Source organism: Mustela nigripes, chromosome 14 (genome assembly GCF_022355385.1).
Source record: "Mustela nigripes isolate SB6536 chromosome 14, MUSNIG.SB6536, whole genome shotgun sequence".
Lineage (NCBI taxonomy): Eukaryota > Metazoa > Chordata > Mammalia > Carnivora > Mustelidae > Mustela > Mustela nigripes.
This window is the reverse complement of record NC_081570.1, coordinates 28,795,676-28,811,482: the sequence shown is the minus strand read 5'-3', so window position 1 is coordinate 28,811,482 and position 15,807 is coordinate 28,795,676. Positions and strand designations below refer to the sequence as shown.

Sequence of the window (15,807 nt, the reverse complement as noted above, 5' to 3'; positions counted from 1 at the left end):
GATGGGGGTCAGGAGAGAGGTTCTGTTTTTCCAGACGAACCCCAGCCTCTCCCTGGAACTGGTGCTGAGGTCCTGCCCCCTTGGAGTACACCAAGTTCAGGCCCAGGCCCTGGGAGGGAGAAGTGAGGATCCTGGAACCCAGGCTGTGGACTCCATCAGTCCTTTTCACTAAAGATATAGCTGCAGTTATCCGAGCTGGGGTGGGACTGGGGGCTTGCAGGGACTATGGGGTCTTTTTAGCTGCTGCTCCCGGGCTCTGCTGGGTCCAGCTAGAGGAGTGGGAAGGGAGCAAGGCAGAGTGGAGGAGCAGCAGCATGGACCCAGCCATGGCCCAGCGCAGGGGGCTCCTAGTGAAGATTCCCATCCAGTTGGAGGCAGTTGCCTGGGGTTGAGGCTTGGCAGCACCCCTCCTAGCAGGGCTGAGCCACAGCCCTGTGACCACCCCCCCAGGGGTCCCTGCCATGCAGGCTTGGCTGCAGCCCACAGTATGGCTTGAACTGGACCAGTTGAGCTGTAAGAAAAGATGGGACCATTTATACTCCACTTGCCCCTGACCCCCACTCACCGAGGCAGAAAGTGCTAAGTGGGTCATGCGTGGAGCTGAACCTCCCTGGTCCCCCAGCTCCCTCCCCACAAGGTCAACCAGCCAGGCCCCAGAGAACATACAGGGTGAGCAGAAACAAGGAAGCCTACCATGGAGACTTGGAAAATCCCAGATGCTGCCCTGGATTTAGTATAACTCAGAGCTGAGAGGGACAAGCATGTTGGACCCCAGGCAGCCTAGCCCCCAGCAGGTCTATCTCCAGCCAGATTCTTGAGCTGCTGACCTCCTCTGTGCAAGCAGGAGGAGAAAGGGCACAGTTCTGAGGGAGGACAGCCCTGCAATCTTTGGAGTACTCCCAGTGCTCATGGCACAACCATCCAAGCCCTCAGGGCCCAGGATCACAGCTTTCTGCCCTTCGAAGAAGTCCCTCCCTTGCAAGAGAAGGTGGCATTCTTTTTTTCCCTTAAGGAAGACGTGGCTGTCTTCCTTCCCGGCCCTGGGCGGGGAGCTCTGGCCCCAAGACTTAGAGGGCCGGGGTAGAGGTTGGAGCAGTCATTAAGAAAACCTTCCGAAACCGGGAACCAAGTGTAGCCCAGGACCTAAGGAGTTAATGGGGGTGGGGAGTGGAGAGGGGGTGCGGGAGGAGTGGAGAAGGTGGGGAGTGGAGGTGGGGGGGAGCCTTCCCCCCCACCAGCACCCCTGTGATTGGTGCGGGCATGCTGGGACTTGCAGGCTGGCTGACCATCTTGTGGCGCAAAGGCTACTGGGAAACGTAGTCCCTCGCCAGCCAGGGCCGCAGTGTCCCACGTACCCAGCGGTGACAACTCGGGAGGTAGGTGACAATGGTTGGGGGCTGGGAGCAGGTGCGGAGGGGGGAAGCCAGGGCAGAGCGGGGCAGGAGGGAGTGGGCAAACTGAGGGCTGAGACCCTTGTCCTGTGGCTGTCACTACTGGACACCCCCCTGGCCTGTGGCTGATGCAATGAGGCCTGCTGGGCGGGCGGGAGGACCAAGGAGCAATGGGATGTTTTTTCCTGTCTCCAACGAAAGAGGAACAGGACTGGGGTCCTTGTCCAGGATGAGACACCTCCCTTCCTGGGAATAGGACATTTCCCCCAAACCCATGCAGACACACCATGGACACCTCCCAGAGAGGTGCCTCCCAGAGAGGACCACTACTGCTCCCCACAAAGGGAGACAGAGCCCTATCCACAGAGGCAGTGGGACTGTGTCTCCCTCTCCAGTAAGGGGACGAGGCGCCCACCTTCCAACTAGTTGACAGGACCCCACTCAGAAACAACTGAATGCCCTTCCAGACAAAGGGTGGTACAACAAATTGTACATCCCTCCAGGGCCAAAGAGATGGCTCCTCCCCCGGCAACTAAAAGGCCCATCTAAGGAGGAGGAAGAGGATGGTCAGGCCTCCTCTACCCTTTCCATTACAAGGGTACCTCTTAGGGAAGGCTGCCCCCCAGCCTTCTGCAGCAGCTGCATCACCTCCTGGATAACATGTTGACCAAAGGGGGCTCCTATCTGCTGCTCTCCAGGGTGTGTCTGCCCAGCAGGGCCCAGCATGGACCAGTCTGTGGCGATCCAGGAGACCTTGGCTGAGGGGGAATACTGCATCATCATATCCTTCCCAGCATGGAGCTCCCAGCCCCAGCACCCACCCTGACCCTGGGCAGTGGAACGGACCTGTCTATGTATCTGTCTGCTCTCCTCCCTCTCTCTGCCATCCGGGAGAAGGAAACCAGTATTTACTAAGTACTTGCTCAGTCCTGGACTCTGCCCTATGCTTTAAATACTCTGTTATCCTCCCAACCTACTATTAATTGGGGGTTATCAGTCCCCATGTCACAGATGAGGAAGAATCAGAGAAGTGAAGTGATTCACCCAAGGTCACACAGTGAATCTGGGTGAGCGATGGAAAGGCAGGGAAGGTGGGCTGGGCTGGGCTGGGCTGGGCTGGCAGAGGTCTGGCCCCGGGTTTTGTTTTGGTTTCCCTTGACCCTACGCAGCAGGCACTACAAGGTGTGCTGTGTGAGGGAGACAGCAGACAGAGCCGCCTCCTGGGACTCGTGCGTCACCGCCTGAAACAAGGTGGCCAGGAACATGCGTAAGTGAGGGGTTTGGTCCTTGCCTGTCAGGCCTCAGGGTTATCCTTCACCATACCCTCCAGCTGGACTTCAGCCATCCCTCTGGGGCCCAGTGTTAAGTCTTAGAGATTAATTATACTAATGATATTTAAATACTTTGAACGTTATATTCTAAGCCCTTCATGTGTATTAGCTTATAAAATCCTCAACAGTCCGATGAAGGAACGCCTCACGCACAGATGACTTCATGTACTTGCCCGGATCTTGAGCTGCATGGTCTTTCTGCCTGGATTCAAATCCAGGTTTTATTACTTCTGAGCCACGTGACTTTTTTTTCTTTTTGTTTTAGGGAGAGAGCATGAGAGCCAGTGGGGTGGGAGAGGGGCAGAGGGAGAGGGCAAGAGAGCATCTCAAACAGGCTCCACAACATGGAGCCCCACTCAGGGTTCTATCTCTGAGAGTGTGACCTGAGTGTGGCTCAGGGTCACAACATCAAGAGTCGGACACTTAATCGAATGAGCCACCCACGCCCCTGAGCCCCATGATCTGGAGCAAGCAAACTCTGTCCCTCAGTTTGTCCAGATTAAAGATTAGAGTGGGTTAGTACACGTAACATGTCTCAGACCCTGTGAAGGACACAGAAAGTACCCAGTAAATGTTGCTACTAATGCCTACATATTACACAGAAGCAGAGAGAGAATGAAGACTTCTTATCAAAGGTCTCAGAGCCAGAAAGTGAGCCTCACGGTCTCAGAGCCAGGAGGGAGAGGCATGAGACATTTTCTAATCTACCACCCTCGTTTTGCAGATAGCAAAATTGTGGTCAGAGAGGGAAGGGGGCGGCTGAAGTTGTACTGTTGCTGTCACAGGCAATGGCTAGATCACGCATGTGTTTTACACACAAAGCAGGGATGTCCCCCAGATGAGACATGTTCAGCTTTGAGGACCTATCCATAGAATGGTGGTCTCTGATGGGTACCATGGACAGAGAGGCATGAGGACTATGCATCGGTGGGCACCACCAGCACGACCCTAGGGACCAAGGAGGGAATGTGAGCACGTAAGGCTTAAGGGACAGCTAGGGAGCCCCGTCTTCACTGCTGCTTCCTGCCCTTAGTCTCTTCCTGTATACGCACCGGAGGATGGCCATTACGGGGGACGATGTCTCTTTGGACCAGATAGTGCCAGTCTCACGGGATTTTACGCTGGAAGAAGGTGCTACAGGGGCTGGGCGGTATGAGTCCCTCTCCTCTGGGTCCTTGGGTCATGTCTGCCCTTGCAGGGGCTAGGGTGCTCCATGACTAAGGGCTTTTGCCTTTCCCTCCCCACAGTGTCCCCAGAAGGCGAACTCTACATTCTTGGTGAGTGGTCCTTTCAGCGTGAGTCCCAGCTGGGACAGGGGGTAGAGGAGCTGCAGAGAGAAGAATGGTGTAAAGTAAGAGCATGGAGATGTCCTTCCTGTGGCAAGCAGGACGCTGCAGGATCAGGCCCGCCCACCTCTCTGGCCTGGGTTCCACCATTTTCCTCCTCCTTGCTGTGCTTGGAATCCTCTGGATGGCTTCCATCACCTCGAACATGACACGCTCCCCGCCCCCTCCACCCCCCACCCCACCCCCACCAAGCCCCTGCCCATGCTGTTCCCTCCTCCTGAAAGACGCCACACCTGCTTTCGCTTAGCCTACTCATCCTTCGGGGCTTCAGTCCACACTGGGCTTTTTCCAGGAAGGTTGAGTTGAGCCCCCTGAAATTGTCTGAGCCTCACGAATACCCATTCCTTTTTCTCATCTTCGCCGGTCTGTGGCACTCACGGTGATTTAATTATCGCTGGTGAATCTGTTTAATGCTCATCTCCTTGGCTAGATTGCAGTAGTGGGGGCAGTGGTAAGAACAACAGGAATGAACATCTAATCCCTGGTTTTCTTGTGCCAGGCACTGTGCTAGGAGCTTCACAGGCATCATAGGCTGCTTTCCTCACAACTCTGTGAGGTTATTACTGTTGTCATCCCTAGTTTATGGACGAGGTAATGGAGGCCGAGAGAAATTAAGTAACTTCATATGGGTGAACTGCTTACAGGCCAAAGGAGATTTGGGATCTAGGGGGACTGATTCTCTTCCATTTTGGGACCTCCAGCCTTAGCCCTTGGTTCCTGGAGGCCAAGGGCTCAATTCCCACCTCCCCTGTGTAGGCTCAGATGTGACCGTCCAGCTGGACACGACGGAGCTCAGCCTCGTGTTCCTGCTGCCCTTCGGGTCGCACACCAGGATGTTTCTCCAAGAAGTTGCCAGGGCCTGTCCAGGTAGGTAAGACCCCAGGTTCTCTGGGGTGGGGTGGGGGCGTTGGCTGGGCACTGACCTACTTGCTGCCAGTTGACTTTCCACCCTTTGGCCCCATACTCCACAGTTTCTGTGCCTTCTCAAAGCTGCTGGCAGGAGGCCAGAGTGCCCTCAGGCCACGAACCAAACATGTGTTTGCATTTCTGGTTTCCCATTTCCAGACCCGAGTTTTACATCCAGCATAGTCCTCTTTGTCCTCCTGGCTCTGGGCAGGGCTGCACAGGGAAGGCTGTGGTTCTGATGCAGAATCTCTTACAAGTTGGCAGTTCAGAAGCTTGTAGAGACCCATCTTCCCTCTCTCTGGCAACCACAGCTGGAACCAAGAGAGGTTGGGTACATGGGCTCTCCTGCCCTTGAACCCTGCTCTCTCTCCCACTGCAGCGGAGGAACGAGTCTAGCTTTGGCTTAGCAATGAGAGGTTCATGGCTTCTGGGGAAAAATTTGTTTAGAGCAGGATTTCAGCCAGGCAGGGAAAGGAGAGTTTGTACAGAACAGAGGATTAGTCACAGAACATGCAAATTCCAGCCACCAGGTGCTGGCCTTAGGTGTTACCCAATACTGTTACTTGTTTCCTTTCCAGCCAACACCTTGTCTCTGTGGGAATAGGGTGGGGGACGCCTTCCTTCCATCATGGTCTCACCACAGACACTGACCGTCCAGGGGGTTCCAACTTAACTACATGGTACGCCAGGAAGGAGACTGGCTTTTATTTATTTATTTTTTAAAAAAGATTTTATTTATTTATTTGACAGAGAGAGAGATCACAAGTAGGCAGAGAGGCAGGCAGGGGCCGGGGGTAGGGGAAGCAGGCTCCCTGCTGAGCAGAGAGCCCAATGTGGAGCTCTATCCCAGGACCTTGAGATCATGACCTGAGCAGAAGGCAGAGGCTCAACCCATTGAGCCACCCAGGTGCCCCAGGAGACTGGCTTTGGGTGCAACCTGGCATACGTGGGAAAAGGAAGTGGAAACAAAATTATGAGCCTTGAATGCCTGGTTAAGGGTTTTGTTGTTGTTGTTGTTGTTTTAAAGATTTTATTTACTTATTTGATAGAGACCACAAGTAGGCAGAGAGGCAGGCACAGAGGGAGGAGGAAGCAGGCTCCCCACTGAGCAGAGAGCCCAATGTGGGGCTCAATCCCAGGACCCTGGGACCATGACCCAACCCGAAGGCAGAGGCCTCAACCCACTGAGCCACCCAGGCACCCCCCTGGTTAAGGGGTTTAAAGTTTACCCTATGAGCAGGGGGAAATTTGTCTCCAAAGCTTCAACTAATATGGATAACTCATGGTTATCAGTAGTAGATGTAGGAGAGGTAATAGAAGTCCAGTCCGCTATCTGTTGTGCTATGGAGCCTGTAGGAGGGGTCATAATAGTTAATAGCAAAAAGCACGGACCTTGAAGCTACAGAGCCCCTTGCCTTTGAAACCTATCTTTGCGGATCCCTAGCTGTGTGTGACTTGGGGCAAACCACCTTACCTGTCTGAACCTTGACTTGTAGACTTGTGTATGTCAAGAATAGCTCCCTCATGAAGTATGAGAATTAAATAGCATAACACACATGAGAGTGCCCAGCACACAGTAGGCCTCAGAAACCGGTTCATCCTTCTGTACGAGAGGGTCCATAACTTAGCCAACATTCACTGTTGACGCATGTGTTCGAGCCTTTTCATGCATTACACCATTTTCCTTACCACCGCTTCCAAGGTAGGGGTTAGCAATGCCTCCATTTTACACATTGGGCACCTGAGGCTCAGAGAGGTGTCTTAGGTCACAGCTGGTAAACCATGGAGCCAGGATTAGACAGGACTAGATAGTCTTCTCCAGAGCTTGAGCTCTTTATGGGTTTTGTTTGCTTATTTTCAGTATTTTATTTATTTGAGAGAGAGAGAGACAGAAAGAGAACACGAGCAGGGGGAAAGGAGGAGCAGAGGTAGAGACACAAGGGGCAGCTGACTCCCCATTGAGCACAAAGCCTGATGCAGGGCTCCACGTGGGGCTCAATCCCATGGCCCTGACATCATGACCCAAGTCAGATACTTAACGTACTGAGCCACCCAGGTGCCCCGAGCTCTTGTGATTTGATGCAGAATCTTTCACGAGTACTTCCTAAGCTCACGCCACTGTATCCCATATGAACGGCTCCATGAAGAAAAACTTTGTTGGGGGAGGTGATGTGTAAGCTGAGAGTGGAAAGATGAATGAGGTTTTTCCAGGCAGGCAACAAGGGGGAAAGGGCTGTCTGAGGGAAGAGAAGGTTGTTGGGTGGGATCCAATGTGGGGTAGGAGGGTGTGGAGGAAGCTGAGCCAGGAGAGGCCAGCGCAGACAGCTCAGGGAAGGGTTTTGACTAACCAGTAAAGACCCTTGGACTTTGCCCTACAGCTTGTGGGGATCTGTAGGAGTCTGAAACAAAGGAATGGCAAGGTAGGATTTGCATGTAGGAAAATGTGCCCATTTCCTGGAAAACTGGTGCTGAAGGGGAGAGCAGGGAGGTCAATGGAAGTGTATTGCAGGGGTTCAGGAGTAAAAAACTTAGGCTGGGAGGGGCGCTTGATAGCTCGGTCACTTGGTTTCAACTCTGGTCATGATCTCGGGGCTGGGGGATCAAGCCCCATGTTGGGCTCCACGCTCAGCAGGGAGACTGCTTAAGATTCTCTCTCCCTCTTTCTCTCCTCCCCCCCATAAATAAATCTTAAAAGAAAAAAACCCAAACAAACAAAACTGAGGCTTAGGCTAGGGCCTGGTAATGGGGACAGGGAGCAAAGTGTGCACCGGAGAGTTCAAACTGAAAGGAATGAAGGTTCCCCCCAGGGGGAGTGAGTTCGAGTTGTGTTCACAAATTTACCCCCAGTGTTTGGAACAGTGCTTGGCACTTGGTAGATCCTTCATGGATATATGTTGAATGCAAGAACAGAAATTGAGGCCGGCGTGAAGATGGAGAGAGAGGAGTCGAGGACGACTTCCCTCTTTAAGGCTTAAGTGTGTGTCTATCCACTGTCTTCCCTGTTCTGCCTTCTGGGGCCCACACTTGGGACAACCAGCAGGAACCTGCACTGAATCAATTTCTTCTCTGAGCAGTCAACCCATGTGGACTTCCTCAGGGAGGGGCCCAGAGAAGAGGGGACTCTCACTGCTGAAAGCTCTTGGGTGTCGTCTACAAGCCCAGCCCTTGCATTTTACAGATAACGGGACTGGAGTCCAGGATGAGGTCTGAGGTGAAAGGTGAAAGGAGATAGGTTTTCTCCACCCAGTCCTTGGTGGATAATGGGCAGCACAAAAGGCCAGGGAGTGGAACTACCTTGGTCAAGAAACCACAGCTAGGGAAAAGAAGCAGCTGATGAAATGAACACCTACTATGTCCCGGATATTTTCCTAGACATCTAGACAACGCACACCAACCATGTTCTCCTGTTCTTTCTTTTGAGCAATGCTGAAGAGTAGATACCCTGTTTTACAGATGAGTAAACTGACATAGAGAAGGTAAATAACTTACCTAAGCTCATTAATCGATGGAAGTACTATGATGAGATTTGCAACCCCAGGTTCTAACTCATGCCCACGGGGTCCAGAAATTTCAGTTCGGATCCCAGCTCCGCTACTTCCTAGTCATGAATGTGAACAGTATGTTTTATTTCTTTAGGCCTTGACTTTATCATTTGTACAGTGGAGATATGAACCTCCCTTCCCTACTATTCCAAGAGTTTTGTGAGGATCAGATGAGGCACAGGATGGGTTAACAGTATGTAAATGCTGAAAAAAATTTAAAAACTGTGTCTGGCAGTGCCACACTGGGACCTGGAACCCAAATGTCTTCAATTATGATGCTCTTGCAAATCCAATTCAGTTCGATCAGGTATGTGCAGTTTTACAAGACCAGGCAAAAGCACATAGAAGACCAAAAGCATTTGGGGCTGAGACAGAACTGGGTTTGAGTGAGAGGCAGAAACATTCAAGACTTTCTAGGAAGGAGTGGCAGTCTGATTAAGCGGGAACCAGAAGGCTTGTCATTGAGAGGCCTTGTCTTGAAGGCATGTCCCAGAGTAAGCTCGCTGCTTTCACTTAGAGTGTGTGTTTATTTGGAGTAGTTTACAAGTCGCTGAGGGAGATTATGGGCCATTAAAACACCCTACCCGCTCCCTACTACTGACAGATATTTGAATTCCCTCTGCCTGACCTTAGACTTAAGGTCTCCGAGTTCAGCTGCCATGGCGTAATTGTTCCCTACCTCCTGAAGTTAGTTGTGAGGATAAGGAGTAACACAAAGGGAAGCGCAGGCATTGGCACATAGTGGTGCGGGTCTAGCCTGGAAGGTTTCTTGTGTTTTCACATTTATTATTGCATTTGAATCTGAAACGCCCCGCGTCTGCCGGGAAGCGGGCTTAGGGACCCTCCCGGGAGGCTGAGCGACTTGCTCACCGGCATAGTCATGCAGAGGTGGAACAGGCCCTTCAAGCCCATGGCTCAGCATTCCCTCCATATTCCCGCCACAGGTTTCGACCCTGCGACTCCAGATCCTGAGTTCCTGTGGCTGTCTGCATACAGGTGCACCCGGCCGGAGCTCGAGCCGCCCACGCCTTTCGGTTGGAACTCGCCTCCAGGTACCGCGCCGCGGTTCGCCGGAATTGGCGGAGGCAGGTATCCGTCTCGAAACGGCTGGTAGGGATTGGAGGAGATGCGGCTACGGGGGCGGGCACTTTTTCTGTTTAGGGGCGGGGCTATGGAAAAGATCGGCCTTCGATTGGCGGAGGTGACAAGCGGGGTGGGCCCCTCTGAGGGCGGAGCGGGTGGGGCGGTGCGGGCGGCGGGATGAAGAGCTTGAAGAAGCAGGCAGGGAAATGTCCGCCGCCGCCGGCTCTCGAGACTGCGACTCTGCAGGTCTTTGGCGGGCTGTGGGTAGCTGGGCTGGGGCTCGGGGCGGGGAGGGGCGACGGGCCCGGGCCTCGCGCCTCGGGCGCGCACGGTCTGCGGTTTGGCCGGTGGACGCACGGGGCAAAGACCAAGGTCCTGGCCCTTCGGAGGCGGGGACGCTGGGACTGAAGTTCCGTGGGGATATTATTCTTCGCCGGCGTGGTTGAGGGCAGGCGGATGGCTGTGTGGTGCTCAGGGATCCGGAGGCTGGGGTTGTAGTAAAGCTCCGTTCCTGACTCGCTGTGTGACCTGGGGCCGGTCGCTGCCCCTCTCTGAGCCTCGATTTCTCCATTCTGACCTTGCGTGTTTGGCTTGTGTTGGTGGTGCGCTCGCCATGACGGAGCTTTCCTTTGGGCGAGGAAGGGTATGTGTATTGGGGCTTCCCGGCTCTCTTGTCGGTCTTCGGCTCGCCCGAAGATAGATGGGGGTGATCGATGGGGGTGTGCACAGATCTGGAGTCCGAGAGAGCCCTGCCTACCCTGGGACTGGAGGCCAGGATGAGATTACAGGTGAAAGGGACTAGGTTCTTTAAACCGAGCCCTTACTGGGGAATGTTGTGCAGCACAAAAGGCCAATTGTTGAGCAGGAGGTAGTCTTTTGGAAAGCGAGAGGCCCAGGGCTCAAGTGTGGGTCAGTCTGGTGCTTTGGGAGGACCTGCAGACCTGGATTTTCTGTCCAGCTCCTGAATTTTCTGCAAGGGCCCTCTGGTATGTTTTTCTCCTGGGTGTGCCCATGCGGCACCAGTTACGTGTGAGCTCTGGCATGACCACTGGTACCCATTCGTGCCCCTTTTCTCAGCCATTTGCGAAAGATGAAGAGCCTGTCAAGTAGCTGTATAAGTGTGGCCAGCACTCCACTTGCTCTTATAAGGCTTGGAAACTATGAGGGGCTGGGTGGGGATAGCATGTTGCACAAAGTTTGTAAAATGAGAGGAAATTGGGTGAGCAAAGGACTTCCTTAGTGCTTATGCTTTTCCTTCATTGCAGCTGCTACCAGGCGCAGTTGAGGCACCTGAGGGTGCCGACAGTTTGCATCTTTCTTGGGCTTATCTCGTCTCACTTGAACTACTGCTCTTGAGAGGGCTGTTGCTTCAGTTCCCATGACATTCTGGGCTGTGGTGCTGGGGCTGTGAGAGCCTACAACTGAGAACAGGCCCAGTGGCCACGGAAGGGGGTGGGTCGTGTGTTCTTGGCCAGCACCAGGTTGCTGGAGTTCTTCATTCCCTAAGTGGAGAGAGGTCTTCTAGAAGTCCGGACAGCTCTGAAGGCAGCTTGTCCGCCCATGGGTGATAAATGTGCAGGGATCTCAGAATCTTTCGTTTCCATTCACAGAACAAAACCTAGTCACATGCTGGTGAGGAATTATTGTCAAGGTTTTGGTTTTATTTTTGGTTTAAAATGACTTGGCCCCATCTTTGTACCTACAGTAAGTGGGGTTATGCGATTAATTGCTAAGTTGCTCATGGTAAGATTGGTAAGAGAACACCAAGCCCCTAGTTCTATCTCTCATCTCTGTTTCCAGAGTTGCTCTGGCCTCAGAGGAGAGTCCCTCTTTGGGCCTCCTCTGGATGTTCTGGATAGCCGGGGGCCCCAAGGGAAACAGGTAGTGGATTGGATTCTTCCGATATGCATATGATCAAAATATCCACTTCCTGATAGCCTGAGGAACCAACTTGAGGCAAAAGGCTGCTTTAAAAATGCTACTCAGGAGGCACTTCAGAAGAAACAGGGCTCCCTCAAGGAGCTGACGGTCTAACAGAGGGGTCTGACAGATGTGTTGCTGAAATGTGGGCTGCAGGTGGAGTGGTAGCCTGTTCATCTGATTTTCTTGGGCTAAGAAATTGCACTGGCCTCAGACAAGTAGCCCTCATAGGTGGGGACTTTTCTGCTTCACTTATTTGTTCTTCTTGATGAAGCTTTTTCATAAAAAGGAATAAGGACAAATGCCTTCTTAGTCCTATCCAGCAAGTGAAGGTGCTTTTATCCAGAAAGCTCCTTGGGGTATCCTGCATAGGCCTCTGCACTCATCACTGTCCTTCTGTAAAACATTCACCTGCATTTCATCCTGGGCACATGCAAAGACCTGGAGCTGTGTTCTGGAAGATTCTAAGGTATGCGCTAGAAAGGGAAAGAACTACTCAGAAGTGCCATAGGGGCTCTTCTGGGCTGATTTAACAAAGTGGTAATAACAAACAAATTTTGGTCTTTTGAAGTGGTTTTCTTATTTCCATGGTTGATTCAAAATGAGGCAGCTTTGTAGTAACTCAGATTGCAAATGAGATGTGCTGTGAGTATTTTTTCCCCTGGACCCAGGAAACAAAGCATTAAAGTCTGTCTGGCCTGAGAAAGGAAATGAATGCTATTTATATCTCAGGGCAAGCCTAAAGGGTAACCTAGATCACTAGGGTAGAAGCCAGAGAGAATGTTGGAAAAATAACCCCTGGGATGGTCAGTTCCCTCACCCCCTCCCCTCTCAGTAAGTAAAATCTCTGGGACCAACATATCCTTTTAGCGTGGAGAAAAGGAATTCTCTTAGATGTTTCTGCAGGTGGGAATATTGCCCATCCTCTCTCTCTGTGCCTTTGTGGGAAGCTCCACTGGCTTCTAAGCAAATGAGTTTGAATCACCTTGTTTCTTTAAACAAAGAGAACTGTGCTCTTTTTTCTTCCTTCTTTTGTTGTTCCCTTCTCTATTTTCCCTCTTTGTCCCATTTAACCTCATGTTCCTTTCCAGAACAGGAGAGCCCCCCCCCCCCACCCCTACTTTTCTTTCCCTCAGAAAACAGTTTCTGTTGGAATTCTACAGTGGGAGTCTAGAGCAAGAGAAGTGACCCACAAACATTCACTTAGAAGTAGAGCTCTGCACAGAAAATTCCTCAGGGACTGAAGGTTCAGGAAGAGAGGCATCAATATTTATTAGAGGGAAGACAGTGTTGGAACATAAAAGTTAGCTGACTTGCATGTTTTCTTTGCTGCTTAAAATATACTGTAACAAATTTGTAGGCTTTACCAGTGATGATGCTTAGGCTAGCTGGCAGAAGCTGGATGAATGATGAGGATTTGAACAAACTGTGTGGCTAAGTGGCCTGGATATTTTAATTTTTATTTTCCTTATATCACCTTGGTATAATATTAGCTGTGTCTCTTGATTTTCCTTTCTTCCATCTATACAAGGAGAGTAAATGTTTGTCTCTTAAAAGGTTACCTCTGAATTATTTAGTTAATTTATTTAAAGATTTTGTTTATTTATTTGACACAGAGAGAGCATGAGCAGGGGAGCAGCAGGCAAAGGGAGAGGGAGAAGCAGACTCCCTGTTGAGTAGAGAGCCTGATGCAGGGCTCAATCCCGGGACCCCGAGATCATGACCTGAGCCAAAGTTAGATGCTTTACCGACTGAGACACTCAGGCGTCCCTTTGTTTATTTACTTATAAATATTTATTTATTTGAGGAGAGGGTCAGAGGAAGAGGGAGGGAGAGAAACTCTGAATTATTTAGAGGTGCTTCCTTTTGGGAAACACATTCAGGAATTGCAAATGCGTACTTCCCAGAGCTTAGAAACTGGCTGCTCTCTTCAGGGCCTATCCTAGGCTGGTTTCTTCCAGGTAACCCCTCATCATCTTTCTTCTGCTCTCCCTCCTGTTTCCTTTCTGTTAATACAGTCACTAAAAAACCTCAGTCATCCTGGACTCTTCCCTCTCCTCTCCTAATAACCACATTCTATCCATTCTTTTTCTGCAATTAAAATTTTTTGAAAAATTAAAAAAAAAAATTTAATCCCATAGTTCATATAAGTAGCCTCTTACCTGAATGAACCCAGTGGCTTCCCTACAAGCCTTCCTAACCTTAAGCCTTCTCCGTAGGGATCTCCTTAGACTCTAACTTTTATCTTACCCTACTATTTTGTATGTGAACTTGAGTGTTTTGCCACTTCCTCGTGTCCACATGGCCGTTCAAGTCCTGCACAGCCTGGCTTCAGCCCCCTGCTATCTTATCTCGTCTTATCTGCCCCAGCTCACCTTCATTTCCTCTTCTTCAAACTTGACTGCTGGTAATTTTTGGATAAAGCCCTTTGCGTTTTCATCTTTGTTGACTGATCGTTCAGCTATATTTTTACAAGCTTGAACTTGCTGTCTTAGCATTTTTGCATCCTCTCCCTCCCTCCCCCAAATGCCAGCCAGATTCAGCCTTGCACATCATAGGTACTCAAAAAATGCCTGTGACTTTGAGCTATAGCGACCCAGGCAGTTCATCCCTTGAAGTGCTTAGTCACGTGAGCAGCTCCTGCCCCCTTCCTCTCTGAGCATGCTCTGAACTCCTCTTCCCTCCCTTCCTGGTTTGGTCTTGCCACTTCTCTTTTAGCTGTATGGCCAGACGCAGTCAGTTCACAGAAGGTCCAGCGAAGGGAGAGTCTGGAGGGAAAAAGTTACGTCATCTGTCCAGTGGTCTGTTACCACTATAACCTACTGCTGTGAAGTGGTTGCACTGGAGTCTTCCTCCTTGAAAGCTGAACTGGGGGGCGCCTGGGTGGCTCAGTCGGTTAGGCATCTGCCTTTGGCTCAGGTCATGATCCCAAGGTCTTGGGATCGAGCTCCCTGCTCAGTGGGAAGCCTGCTTCTCTCTCTCCCTCTGCCTGTGGCTCTGCCTACTTGTGCTATCTCTCTGTCAAATAAATAAATAAAATATTAAAAAAAAAAAGAAAAGAAAGAAAGAAAGCTCAACTGGTCATGGTTAGCCCTTGCCAACCCAAGTCGGATTTGCACAGGGTACAGATTGGAGCTTGAAGCCAGGGCTTATCGGTTTGTAGGAAACAGGATATGTTTTTAGAGATCTCTAAAGGAAGAAAAGAAAAGAAGAGAAAATGAAAAAGCATAGTTATTCAACTTTTTTTTTTTCTAAAGATTTTATTTATTTATTTGATAGACAGAGATCACAGTAGGCAGAGAGGCAGGCAGACAGCCTGATGCGGGGCTTTATCCCAGGACCCCAGGATCATGACCTGAGCTGAAGACCCACTGAGCCACCCAGGCGCCCCTAGTTATTCAACTTTTAATAAAGTAACCGAACTGTTTGGGTGGTGGTTAGGCTGAAATAGGAAAAATTGATTCTTTCCGTTGTTTGTAATGCTGGGTGCCCTGTGTTACAGGCTTTTCTCCAGGATTTCCTGCTTTGTGCGCTATTTACATAGCTCCTCCCACCTTTTTTTTTTTTTTTTTAAATATACTCCATGCCCCACATGAGGCTCAAACTCAGGACCCCAAGATCAGGAGTCGCCTGCTCTTCCTACAGCCAGCCAGGCGTCCCCTAGCTCCCGTTTATCATAGAGTAAAATCCAAGCTCTATATGGCATTCAAAGTCTTAACACCTTGGCTATATATTACTAGTATATATGTATTACTAACAAATCCTTTAAAATAAAAATTTGTTTATAAAAATGTATGTGAACTATTATTGTTTTCAGTTACCACTTATTAAGTGCTTACTATGGGTCTGTGGGTCTCACATGTGCCATAAAAGTACAGTAAGAGGATATTCGTTTCTCAGATGGATAGATTGAGGCTCAGAGAGGGTAGGTAACATGCCTGTGATCACTCACTGGTCAGTGACAGACTTGAGAACAGAACCCGGCTGTCAGTTTGAATATAATGCTTGAGCCCTCATCCTTTCACCTCCCCTAAGGCTTCTGAGACAAAATTTTCCCTTCCTACTTGTTTATCCTACTTATGATTCCTTTTTTCTGAGGATACCATAATGCCATATCATTGTACTGAAATTGTTTCTTTTGCTAGAAATGTTTTCTGAACTTCACGTTTTTCTGATAGTTAATATAGTTTACTGGTTAAAAGCACAAGCCCTGGACCCAGATTCCCTGGGTTTGACTCCTGGCTGTGCCATTTATTATTTCTGTGTTCTGGGGCAAGTTACTGAAGAT

The 15,807-nt window shown here is 50.4% G+C and overlaps 1 protein-coding gene across 7 annotated transcripts in view; it reads left to right on the top strand.

Annotated features, from left to right (window-relative positions):
* Positions 1–1,315: 1,315 nt before the first annotated feature.
* INPP5B (inositol polyphosphate-5-phosphatase B) overlaps positions 1,316–15,807 on the top strand; it is a 48,422-nt gene continuing 33,930 nt past the window's right edge. The window contains exons 1-7 of one of the 7 annotated variants that reach the window (XM_059377327.1): positions 1,316–1,376; positions 2,090–2,172; positions 2,564–2,658; positions 3,756–3,853; positions 3,970–3,999; positions 4,825–4,935; positions 9,461–9,568. In XM_059377327.1, the coding sequence (XP_059233310.1) occupies positions 2,116–2,172; positions 2,564–2,658; positions 3,756–3,853; positions 3,970–3,999; positions 4,825–4,935; positions 9,461–9,568 (499 nt within the window). In that variant the 5' untranslated portion in view covers positions 1,316–1,376; positions 2,090–2,115. Of the gene's footprint in view, positions 1,377–2,089; positions 2,173–2,560; positions 2,659–3,755; positions 3,854–3,969; positions 4,000–4,054; positions 4,074–4,824; positions 4,936–9,460; positions 9,606–15,807 lie in introns of those variants that run through there. The other 6 variants (XM_059377326.1, XM_059377328.1, XM_059377331.1 and 3 more) reach the window with 6 other exon arrangements.